We start from the raw sequence: 12,534 nt of genomic DNA, 5'->3' as shown, positions 1-12,534 counted from the left end.
CTTTTCACAGGCTAACCTCCTATTGACATCAGTGGGTGATTCATCTGTTTAGTACGTTATCACTAGGCCCACAAACCCTTGTGCACGCAGTTCAGTTAAGGGAACCCAGGTTGAAATAGGACAGAGCAACATGTTCAAAGTAGATGAAGTTACTGAGTATTGTGCCTAGGTACTGTCTTAAAATTGCTTATCCCCTCATAAATTTTGAGACTAAATTCAATCAGTATTTAAATTGGTGGAATTTTGGTTTAAGGCTGCTGATCAGGATAGGACTCGAACATTTGCTCAATTTTATGCATATACTTGCTTCTAAAAATCAATGGAATGTAAGTACCTGCTTACCTTTTGGAGTAGAGGTACTTCACTGAACAAGGGTGTTACTAAAAATCTCAAGATCGTATTAACAGTGGAGTTGCTACTGATATATCCATTAAAAAAAACACTTATGGAACTATGCTGTCCTAGGTAGTCTGTTCTTTATATTGGGGCTTGGATTTTTCAACATGGGGAAACACTGGCTGCTTCACCGTTCTTTCACCAGTAGAGATATTTGTCTCTTGCTGCTGGTATCCTTGAGGACCAGAGCTGCTTAAAAATGATATCATCCTTAATGCTCTTCTCTTTGTTTTCAGGCCTTTTTCACAGAGAAATATGTCCAAGAACACCCTGAAGACAATGATAAAATTGAATTGCTTAAACAATTAATTGCTTTACAGGTAATGTAATGGGACAGCGTGTGTGGTGGTTTTTGCCCAATATTTTTATTTTTGAGCAACACAAGGAGAAAAAATGTTATATGAACAAATAGTAATGGTGTTATAGTAGTTAGTTACTTTAGACAGTATTGTAGTATAATGGCCATAATTGTCCAAAAGACTGGAGTAATCCTATAGAGCAGTCCACCAGTATTTTGGAATATACTGTCTTTTTTCAGGGAGGTGTTTCTTTTGAATCTAGTTAAATACATGTCCCCCTCTTTTTTTCCCCCGTCTTAACTACAAAAAAGTTGGGGAGCTTGGTCTGTTGAAAAGTCTTGCAGTCTGAGCCACATAGCCTTGTGTGGCAATGAAAATCACGAAGGACGTTTTAATGAAAAGGCTATCCCAGTAGAGTATCAACCTGTTCCATTTCTCCCAGTTCCCACTTCCATATGGTAGAACCAAGTCAGAGCTACTATTTTGGAGACTGAAGGAATGGCATCCCCATGTTTTATATAGTGAATACTACAAACATGCAATACAATGTGTATATAGAAGAAAAAGTAGGGTAGGGCATGTGAATGTCAGAAAGAAAAAAAAAAAAAAACCCAACTCCTGCCTGATCCCTCCAGAAATCACCTTACATGCTAAAGCGTGGAAGTTACCTTTTTTCATAGCAACCTTTGTTTCCTGGCATTTTTGCTGCTGCTTTCAGATGCCACTGCTAGCAGAAGGGATTAGGATTCATGGTGAGAAACTGACTGAGCAGCTGAAGCCTCTGCATGACAGACTGACAACCTGCTTCAAAGAGCTGAAGAAGAAAGTGGAGAAGCTCTATGGTGTGATAACTCTGGTAAACGTGTCTTGTTTGTTTAGCATGGTACTTTAAAGAGACAAAACCAAATGCACCCTCAGACCTAGCATCTTCTCCCAGTGTGAATCTGAGCTCTGTTTAACATTCTCTGCAGCCTTCTTCCTTTACTGAGCGGAAGCAGAGCAGGTCGGGCTCTGTAGTGCTGCCCTACATCATGTCTTCCACACTGAGACGGCTGTCTGTCACATCCATGACTTCCTCTGTGGTCTCAACATCCTCCACCTCATCTGAGAGCACCTCCTCCAGGCCAGGATCAGATGGGTGAGTAACCAGCCATTTAAAAATGTCACTTTTTTGAGGTGTAGAAATGCCTTTTATGAGTTTAGGCTATTCGAATATAATCTCATGGAAAGGTGTTTCCTAATGTCCTTTGAATTTTTAAGGTAAGATTGTATCTCGGTGGCAAATTATAAGAAGACACAGATCTTAGATCGGACTCGCACATTTCCACAACCAGCTTACTCCTGAATCAGGCGCAGCTGGTGAACTTGGTGGTATAGGTGGAGGGGGAAAAAAAAAAATTTGGAGAGGGGCTGAACGCATGTGTGCCTGGAGGAGCTGCCAGGCTCTGATTGTCCCACGACTCAGCCAGCCTTCACTTTGAATGGAGCCCTGGCTGGCCAGGTCATGGGACAGTCGGAGCCTGGCAGTTTGTCTAGGGGCATGGTGCAGGAGAGCCAAAGGGGGAAAATGTGCTTTGGCTCTGCTGCAGTGCGCGCGGTAGCGTGGAGCCGGTCCTCCCCCTCCCCTGGATGAGCCACCCATGGTGCTATCCTGCTCCCCACTGGGGCCATGCAGCCACATATGGCAGCCCCAGCCCTGCCTAGCTCCCTCCCTACAGGGGCCTCAATCCCCTTCTCCCCCACTTACCTGCTGGAGCTGCTCTGCAGGCTACCTGGGGCCACGTGCATGTCTCTGCACGTGGCGTCCCCTATCTTCAGCCTTCCTCCCAACAGCTCTTTACCTGGGCTGGGGCGTCAGTACAGGCACCCCGCTGCCCACTTAAACAAGTGGTTTTTGTGATCCATTCTAACTGTTGAAGTGTTTCTACTGCACATGAACCATTGGAGTGGTAAGGAGATAGCCCCAAGGTGCCTTAGTGCACATATGTGTAGTGGGCTGGACCAGCCTGCATAATCATGACATGATTGAACATGTCTTCTGAAACTGGTGGGGCAGCACCCTGTTGGCCTGCTGCCACTGTCCCAAACCAGTGATGTGTTTCAGCTAATTTGCTCTTCAAGCAGCATATCCACTAAGATGGCTCTCCCGCTTCCCATACCAGAGCTACTGTGCAGTGCAATGCAACTGGCCACAGAGGAAGTTGGGGCAGGTGGTTTTGGGGGTCAACCAACCTGCTCCTTCCTCCATATCCAGTCTTGCAGTGCACATACAGGTTGAGAGACACTGATTTAATCTGATGCCCAAATTGCGTCTGCAGCGAGCTTAGTTAGTCATGGAGCATTAGTTCTGCCTCTTTGTTTCCAGCTGCAAAACAGCAGTAAAATAAGTTAGCCAATTTAAATCCTGTCTGATGTGACTTGTCCATGTAAGTATTTGAAGCTGTAATCACCACAGGGCCCAGGTGACTTAACCAAGGTCCTAGAGCATTTCCATGGCAGATCCCCTTCTCCCAACTCCCACTGCCCTATGCAGTGGACCACACTTCACTCCATGCATAATGTATAACGTACTTGGATGGTCTTTCCTAAAGCATGTGAGTACCTTTTGGAGCATGAAAATCTTGTGCTCCTTACTCAATTCTGCACAGTAATCCCTGATATACAATAAAAGTTTATGGCCTGCTCGCAGACAGGGAAGAAAAGACAAGGTAAATGCTAACAGCTTTTGTTTTGTTGTTTCTGCGTGGGCTGTAGATCCATTCTTGAGCCTCTCTTGGAAAGAAGAACTTCAGCTGCTTCCAGGTCTGAGGAGCTGCCTGTCAAAGAAGATAGTGATAGTCGGATTAACAAGTTCAAGAGGAAGGACTGGAGTATTAGCAAGTCTCAGGTTATTGTGGAAAAGGAGCCAGACAATGACTTGACTTCCAAAATGGTAAAATCCTAGTACTGAAGTCCACAGTGAGTTGTTTGTGTTTCCTTTTCTTTCACTCCTGCTTGTTGTTAGGATCTCTGTGTAATGCTAGGAGGGGTTCAAATACCAAAAGCCTTGGAAAGCAATTATTTTACTTTTGTTTGGAAAACTTGTGTCATGGGCCACACTGTGGTTTGACTTCAAGTAGACTTCAAAACTGAGGGAGTGAGTCTTCAGTTGGGGCCTACACCTTTCAAGTGCTCAGCAACCTCTCTCTCACAAACGGAGGACAGTTTCAGGCAGCCAGCACCACTGCAGAATTGGTTCCTTTGTATTCATATAACCAGGTACATTTTAACCACTCAGAATTAGCTCTGCTTCTTGCCTACTGACTTACCTTGCAGAGGTGGGATAAGAATTTATTTTGCTTCTCAGAGGTAAGTAGGTCAGGTGCGCTTCCCAGCAAATATGGCTAAGAACTGTTTTCAGTTCAGGCGCTAGCTTAGGTATATGTTTGGTACTGTGTAGGTGTACCGTAAGTGTTTCATGATCATTAATGAACAGACCTGTATGGCATCTCTGTGTGTATTTCCATTTTGAGTACTTCCATTTTGCAGAGGGATTTGCAAGGAAAGAAGAACGACTTAAGTTTCCAAAAGTAGAATATTGGTGTCTTAAATCCCACAAGTGCCCCTGAAAATCTTAGCAGAGATGTTGGGTAACATGAACCAAAGACATACAGACAGTGTGTCCAAATTGACAACTGGACCCCAATTTCCAGAGTTCTGGACCTGTAGGATTCCTTGAGTAAGACCACTCTTCCTCTGTGGGAACAAAATGGAATGAGACCTGCAGTCCTTTAGATGGAATGACACACACAGTCACTCCCAGTCCTGCTTCCAAGGATTTTCCAGATGATTCACAGAACAGGTAGATCAAATACAGCCACTTTCTACTTTGAATTTTCTTTGACATAAAAAATGTCCTCCTTTAATGGATATATTGAGATGGTTTAAAAAGAACCCATTGTTGGGTGTCTACACAAGATGCTTTACTGCACAGCAGCACACGCTTAATGTGCAGTAAGCTATGCATCTACACTTCCACACATGTACTACGCAGTAAACTTGTGTAATTATGAGTAAATTTGCTACCTGCAAATGCAAGTAGCAAATTTTACTTGTGATTTAGTTACTGCGCAGTAGTGCCTGTAAGTGACAGATTGCACCCTGCCCCTGAGAACTGACTGCTGCCAAGTTGGGCTCCACCATCAGAGCCCAGGCAGGGACTCTGTACCCCTGCCCCAGCAGCAGGGAGCTCCAAGCCCCCTGCTCAGATGCTCAGAAATCATGGTGGGGGTGGGGGGCTGGGAGATCCTTATCTTCCAGCTCCGCAAACAAAGAACTGGATAAAAAGTGCAAGTGAAGAACTGGATAAGCAGTGTTAAAAAGGATATTGCTATAGCCTACAGCACTAATAGAGTGACAATGCTGATAAAATTTTCAGTGGGATCTTGTTAAGTATCAGTGGGTGTGTCTACACATGCATTAGATCTGGGAGCAGTTTCACTATGAGTAAATGTTTCTGGGCAGATGTCTAAACATACAAGGAAGAGGGAGCAGTTTGCTGCTAATGGCAGCAAACTACTCCTGCTTCCTGGGGCCGTGCAATGGGCCCCTGCCATCACCCCAAGGAGCTCTAGGCTTCCCCTGAGTACTAGCTCAGGGGCTGGCAGGGAGAATCAGGCCAGGAGATGGCTGTCTTCTGGCTGGGGTGGGACATTGCTCCCTGGCCTTGGCGAGGCTGCCTACTGCCAGGGGAGGGACAATGTCCCCCTACTGTGGTAGCAGGGAGCTCCTGGCCCTGGCAACCCAAATGGGGCAAGAGACTTGGAAAGAGCTGCAGGGGAGGGACAGGTCCCAGCCCCCTGCCTTAATCTGCTGGTGGGGCAGCTAGCAGCAAGCCCCTAGCTTGGGAAGGGATTCCCTACCTGGGAAGGAGCTTGCTGCTAGTTGCCCCACTGGTGGATGGGGCAGAGGGCTGGGACCTGCCCCACCCCTGCAGCTCTTTCTAAGCCTCATGCCTCAATTAGCTGGTCAGGGCACAGGGCTGAGACCTGCCCCTGGCGGGGACAGTTCCCAGCACTTGCTTCATGATGATCACAGGGTAGGGGCTGGGGTGTCTGTTCCCTGTTCAGTTTTGTGATTGTGGGTTTCCCTGTCCAGCCAGGGGCTTGCTGCTAGCTGCCCCACCAGTGGATCAGGGTAGGGGGCTGGCACCTGTCCCCACCCCTACAGCTCTTTCCAAATCCCCTGCCTTAATCAGGAGGATAGGCCCAGGAGTGCCCTGCTGCCAGGGCAGGGGGACATGGTTCCCTCCCTCCATTGACCAGGAGACAGCTGTCTCCTGGCCCTGTTCTCCCTGCCAGCCCCTGGGCTAGTACCCAGGAGGAGTCTAGAGCTTCCCCCTGGTGGTGGCAGGGGCCCATTGCAGGGCTCCAGGAAACAGAAGTAGTTTGCTGCCATTAGCAGTTTGCAGCAAATTGCCCCCACTTTCCTGCACGTGTAGATGCCTGCCCAGGAGCATTTGCTTGCAGGTTAATTGCTCCTGGATCTAATGAACGTGTGGACCCATCCACTAATACTTGCTAAGATCCTATTGAAAATGTTAGCAGCTTTGCTTCTTTCCTAGTGTTGTAGGCTATAGCAATATCCTTTTTGACACTGCTTATCCAGTTGTTTGCGTGCACTTTCATGTTTCACCTGAATGCACCTTTCTCTCCTGTATGTGGCTCTTCTGGAGCATGTTGATGCCCTTTTGACAGGTTTGGTTATTCGATATGTGTGCAGCGGCCTTGCCGACTTCCAAAGGTTTTGTTTACTCTGTTTTCCCTCAGTGCACGTCGGGAAAAGCGCAGAGGCCAAAGAGTCTTCAATTAGGAGACAAGAGACTGACGCTGCTTCAGGGTTCCTCACTCCAGCAGTCAGCACCACTCAGTCCACCAGTGATCACTCCCAAAACCCTGAGAACCCAAAGTAAGTCCTGTAGCATTGCAGCTTGCTTTCCACTTCTGTCTGCACAGGGTCTGTGATGAAAGAAATTACCCTGTATTTGCAGAGATAGCTTTACAGCTCTCTGTGCTAGTGCCAACTTTAAAGATTGCTGCGAGGAGAGGGAGAAGCTAGTGTAAAAGTTTATTGAAAGAAATCTTGATTTCCTGTTTACGTTGTTAATGTGCTTTGTGTTGCCATGTGTCCTCAAATAACATTGGCCTATTACATGCAACACATTAAATTGTAATTAAACTTTTCATTAACGATGATTTTGAACCATTGGGCCTAAGCCAGGCCTGGGTCTCAGCCTAGTTTTCCATGATTTGAGGGAACAGATGTTGTTCATTTAAGCATCTGAGTGAATTACCAGCACAAATTTTTGTGGGCACCTGCAGGATCAGAGGAGGCCTCTGAAAATTGGGCCCAGTGACTCTATCACAATAGCATGTGTTTGGTTTGTAGAGCCAGTTCCCTTTCTCTCTGACACCAGAATAAACTAGGAATAATGCCTGGGAAGTCAGTAAATTTTGTGAGAACCAAACTAGTCCAAAAGACTTCTTTTCAAACAGGTTTCTGGTTAAAAGTGTTCGCCAAGGCTGCGCTCTCTTTTTCTTTCTAATCAGAAAATTTCAGGTTCCGGTTAGTTCTTCAGCACTGTCTTGTGACAATATACTTCATAAGGAAACATAACGAGGTTTCTGTGATTTCATCTGGTACGTTAAAAATGGTTGAGAGAGAAGAATTTTCTCTTAATAGGTTAGGCAAGTCGCTTCTGCTTCAAATGAAATGCAGTTATACAATATAAGGTAAAAGTATAACAAAAAGCCCATTATTAAAGATTTTCCCAATTCCTTGATGTGTTTCTTGGATCTTCTGCTTTAAACCGTGTTTAAAAGGGAGAGAGGTTTACATCTGAGGGCTGAGTTTCCTCTTACGCTGAAAAAAAACAAGAATAACTTTGCTGAAGTTTGAGGTAACCCAATCTAAAGCCTGTATGGAAAGAGAATTAGATAATTTTTTCTCAAATGCTGAGAGGCTGGATTGTAGAGGCATCTTGAGCCTCTGATTCAGTATGTAATTCAGATGAGAGAATTTGAAAAACTTTTTCAGGACAAAACTCACAAGATGTTGAATTATGAGAGGTTATGTGAATCCAAAAACTTGCAGAGCAAAAAAGCATTGTCACTGGTAGCGGGATAACTCCCCAGAAATTCTTCAGAAGTTTGAATTCTTCTCTAGCCTGTCGGTAGGAGTTAAAAATCAAAGTGACTTCTCAGATGAAAGCCAAAGCAGAAAGGAAACCCCTCTGAACATTTCAGCTGCGATAATGGATTCAATTTTCTGTTCTCCCAAGCATGCATTTTTCACATGGGTTTACATTTATGTTCTGAACATAGGAATTTTCTGGGCCTTTTGAAGTTAAGGGAATTTCAGCTGGGATTCCAGTCTGACACATCTGTTTAGGTTTATCTGCTAAAATACTAAGAGACCTGTTAGCAGAGTTAGAGCACCAAACAAACCAGAATGATACTCCCTTAAAAATCATATGTGGTCAGCCCTGTTCCATACCCCCCAGCAGCTTTCCTTGTCTCTCAATTGTTTTTGTTTGTTTATTTTAATTATTTCTAGGTTTTCCCTCCCTGCAGGCTGATGGACTGGCAGCTGCTGACTTTCAGAGCACCCCACCCCCACCTCCACCCAAAAGCAAACCCTATGAGAATAGCAACCCAAGAAATTCTATGGAGGTAAGGAAATTGGAGCTGACACTTTTTTGGAAGCCTATTCTTGAGAAAGCAGCACCAGTGGACTTTTCCAAGCTGCTTTTAGGGTGGTGCTACTTGAAACTTGTCTAATCAGTTTACTGGTTCACTTTCTGAAACCACAAGAGAGCAAGAACTTTTCCATTTAAAGTGAAGACAATCAAGCCTGTCCCCTTCTTCAGCTGAAAGGGATGCGTTTTCCTTCCTTAAGCAAAGTCTTCTGTATAAAATAATGTATTTCCCTTTTTTATTGAAAACACAAACCAACCTGATGGCTTTAGTTAGCATGTTAAATATCACAGCATTCTTCATTACTTGAGAGTGAAAATTTCTAGTCTAAGATTTTTCATATGCAAATTAGGTTACTTGCAAATGTCCCTCCCCCCCCCTCAAAAAAAAATGTGCTATACTAGAAGAAGCAGTGTGTTGCTTCAGCTTGGCTCTGCAACATCTGTAAAGTTTAGGCACTTCAGTAGGGCTTTATGGTGTTTTTAGCTAAAGCTGATTCAATCAGCTATTACATAAAAGCACCAAAAAAGCCCCACTCAGGTTACCTGATCTCTACAGATGTTGGGTGACCTGGATTGAACACATTGCATCTTCTGGGCATGTGTGGGACTCAGCATGGGAACGCCTTTTTTGGGGGGGGGGGGGGGAAGTTAACCTCTGCAAAAAGCCTTTATGATTTTTCATGCTTCATCTTTTTGTGTCCCTAACTCTAGGATACTTTGAATGTGTCTGATTTTTTTCAAAGGGTGGGAGCCTGTCATGTTCTAAGAACAGATGCCCCGTTTGTAACGATTGTGGCCATGATCCAAGTCACCATCTCACTGGGGCATTATAGTCTTACTTCACATCTATGTTACTGTTAGATCTTGTATTGCAAAAGATTCCTAAATGATTTTCAAGTCTAACATGCAAATATCCCAGCTATGGATAAGAGTCAGTTTGTCTACCACTGAAGTGTTGCTTCTTTAAATCCTCACAGAGTCTGACTTGACTCGGCTTCTAAAATGGGGCTGTATTACTGTGCTAGGTAACGCGATGGCAAAAAATATATGAAGTCCATGGATGCTCTGGGAGTTATTGGTTCCAGAGGATTAATAAAGAGCTGCCTTCCCTTGAGTATTGTAAGAAAACTAATTACTAGCATGCTCTTGCTCACTTCATTGTCATTGACCTTGGCCTGCAGCCAAATCGGACTGACTCAGAGGCCCATAAAGAAACATTGTAAAAGTATTTTCCAAAGAGCTTCAGCACATTATTATGTGAGAACCCCTCCCCTGTTAATTAGTCTTGAAATCCAGGCATTGGGGCTGAGCAAAGAGAACATATGCGGTCTTACATCCAGTCTTCTTTCGAGTATGTTTGTTCAAAAATGCGCCCCTTGGCACACTACTTAAAGTAAAGCATAAAATCAGAAGAAACCACAAGTGCAGATTTGTGCAGAAATAAAGTCTTTAAAATCCCACCTGTTTGTGCAGCAAGGGGTGTGGCTTTCTCTACAGGCACAAGTAGTTGGATTTTTTTGGTTCTGTGCAGTATGTGAAGTCATTTGCACCTTTCTGATTTATCGGCATTTTATATCTTCTTGATCCTCCCTGTACTTGAGTAAGTGCCTATGCAAGGTGAAGTTCAGTGGAAAATCAGGAAAATTTACCCATCATGACACATTGTAAAGCTCCAGTATTGTGCAAGTAGTATTGTTCCCATATTACAAATAGAAAAAACTATGGCAGAAAGGGAACTGACTTTTCCAAGGTCAGACAGCAGTCAGAAGCAGAACCGAAATTTATCCATCTGCAAACCCCTACTGTAATAAGACCAAGCTTTATTTCCACTGTCTGGGAATGTGTATTTGCTTATTTGCCACTCATTGCTTCTATCTGGCACTGGAAAACACTGCATGCAGTAGATTTCAAGGATTTAATCCTGAAATGAACAGCAGGGAATGCAGCCTCTTCTAGAGGTATGTCATCTGGCTCAGCAGCTGTCCTCAACTTTGTGGTTATGCGTTTTATCTTCTCAGGTTGCCCCACCACTGCCCAGCAGACGTGAAGTCAAACCTCCCCCTCCACCTCCAAAAGCAAGAAAATCCAGCGTCCTCTCTTCTGAGCAGGGACTGCAATGAGGATTAGCACTCTTCTGCATGCTCTTTAGCACCTTGATTGAAATGGCTGCTTTCTTTTTATTGACGTGTTGGGTTTCTCCAGCTATAAAGATGGGCAATTTGGCCTTCCTTTCCCATTCCTTCCCTGGAAGTTTTCCTGTAGGTAATTGCAAAATAAGCCATTTGAACTAAGTATATTTTAAATTTGCAACCTTCCAATTTTACCTACACATAGGCACTAACCTTTGGAGAATCTCCCAGTTTTAAAATGGAAGCTATGTGAGCAGGAGCTAAGACACTGCTCGGGCTGGTTTTCTTGTTTTTTGCCACTAATATGAATTCAGCAGTGCCAGCATCTAGAGCTGCTCCACTGGTACAAAACATGACGTGACTTACCTTGATGTGCACACTGGCGCATATCAGTGCAATACCTTCTGTATATTTTTGCTGCATGTGTATATTACAGCCTCACAATTGTGCAGCTACAACGGTGCAAAAACCGAAAATGTAGAAAAGCCTTAATTCATATGGAATGGATGGCAGCCTTCCCTATCTGCAAAATGCAGCCCACCAAGGCAGCAGGTGTCTGCATGGGATGCCATGACTCCATTCAAGTTGCTTCCTGGAGTTTTGATTGCATGCCGAGATCTAATGGAAGCATCAACTGAGCGTCACCTGCCTGAACCAGGCATTGCTCTAGATCGCTCCTGTGTTTTAAGAATGATGGGAGGATTGCCAGTCCTGCTCCAAAAATAGAGGTAGCTCACTCCCAATGGAGAGTACAGGTTCACCACTTCTCTTCATACTTTGGCTGTTGGTTGTCCACTTAATACTGCAGTGCAGTTGAAGCTTGCCTTGAATACTGCTATATACCAACCTGTACACACACTGGGACTTTGTACATCATTTAGTTCATTTTAACAACCAAGTAATGGTGTAAGTTTTCACTCCCATGACGCACATTACTTTAGGATCAGCTGAGGTGAAGTTGTTATAAGCATCTCATGAAGGTGACCGGGGTGGAGGGCAAGGATTATGGGGGCAAGGCTGTACATAATGAATTTTGAAGTTTAGCAGATGCAAAAGTGAGCTTGCAAGAATGTGAATTAAACTCTTGACCAAAAAGCTTCAAATCCAGGTGGTGTCAAATACACTTCCCTTTACAGCACCCAATTATTGCAACACTCCAACACTGTGCCTTTTGTCCTGCAGTTTACATTGTGCTTTGTCTGCTAAATACCTGACCAAACTCTCAATAGTCATTGGACTTAACTAAGTCATGGTTATTACTGGGATGGACATGAAAGACTTGGCAGTGTAATCTTATGCATTTTAATACCCTGGATTACTCCAGCTTTGTGTTCTTTGCTGACTTGTGCAGTTAAAGGATGTTGTATGGAATCTGCTCTAATTCCTCTCATAATTCATTCCACTTTGTTGTTTTTTAGTGTGCGTCAGCAGCATTTTTTACATTCCTCTGAAATAAAGAAAATAGGTTTTTTTATACATGAAATTCATGCAAAAATAGATGTTCCAAATTAGTAGAATTATAGCTATTTCCTGTAGGTGGCTGGCAGATTTATCTGTAGGTGGCTGGCAGATTTATCAACGTCCAGTAGAAGCATTGATCTCCTTATTCATGGATCAAATGGACTGCAGATTCACTTGACTTCCACAGCTGGACTGTCCTGGTGACTGAAGTTCATGAATAAAATCCTGAGTTTGTTAAAGCCTATAGGACTTCAGCTATCTGACTTGACTGGTACCAGGATTTCACCCTTTTTTGATCAACACCAGTAGCATTGAAAGACTGATTTACACTTTGTGAGGTCTAAGCTAAAATAGCGACTTGTTTCTGAAGTTGTTTGGTGGTTTCTTGGGCTGAAACTCACCTAAGCTTGTGGAGCACTTCAGTTGCGATGAATTTTAAGGTCAGTTTTCTCTTTCGAAATGCATGGTAGTCCTTCTGCTCCATAGGATCCAGAGAAACAACAGATGGGAGTAG

The 12,534-nt window shown here is 44.0% G+C and overlaps 1 protein-coding gene across 1 annotated transcript in view; it reads left to right on the top strand.

Annotated features, from left to right (window-relative positions):
* The window catches only part of DOCK5 (dedicator of cytokinesis 5), a 127,812-nt gene extending 115,556 nt beyond the window's left edge, over window positions 1-12,256 (top strand). The window contains exons 46-52 of the mRNA XM_019556563.1: window positions 633-716; window positions 1,414-1,551; window positions 1,667-1,833; window positions 3,450-3,627; window positions 6,503-6,641; window positions 8,289-8,404; window positions 10,449-12,256. Of these exons, the coding sequence (XP_019412108.1) occupies window positions 633-716; window positions 1,414-1,551; window positions 1,667-1,833; window positions 3,450-3,627; window positions 6,503-6,641; window positions 8,289-8,404; window positions 10,449-10,550 (924 nt within the window). The 3' untranslated portion in view covers window positions 10,551-12,256. The remainder of the gene's footprint in view (window positions 1-632; window positions 717-1,413; window positions 1,552-1,666; window positions 1,834-3,449; window positions 3,628-6,502; window positions 6,642-8,288; window positions 8,405-10,448) is intronic.
* The last annotated feature ends 278 nt before the right edge of the window (window positions 12,257-12,534 follow it).

This window comes from Crocodylus porosus, unplaced genomic scaffold, assembly GCF_001723895.1.
Source record: "Crocodylus porosus isolate Cpor-Errol unplaced genomic scaffold, CroPor_comp1, whole genome shotgun sequence".
NCBI classification, from domain to species: Eukaryota; Metazoa; Chordata; order Crocodylia; family Crocodylidae; genus Crocodylus; species Crocodylus porosus.
The sequence above is the reverse complement of the archived record's forward strand: the minus strand, read 5'-3'. Positions and strand labels throughout refer to the sequence as shown.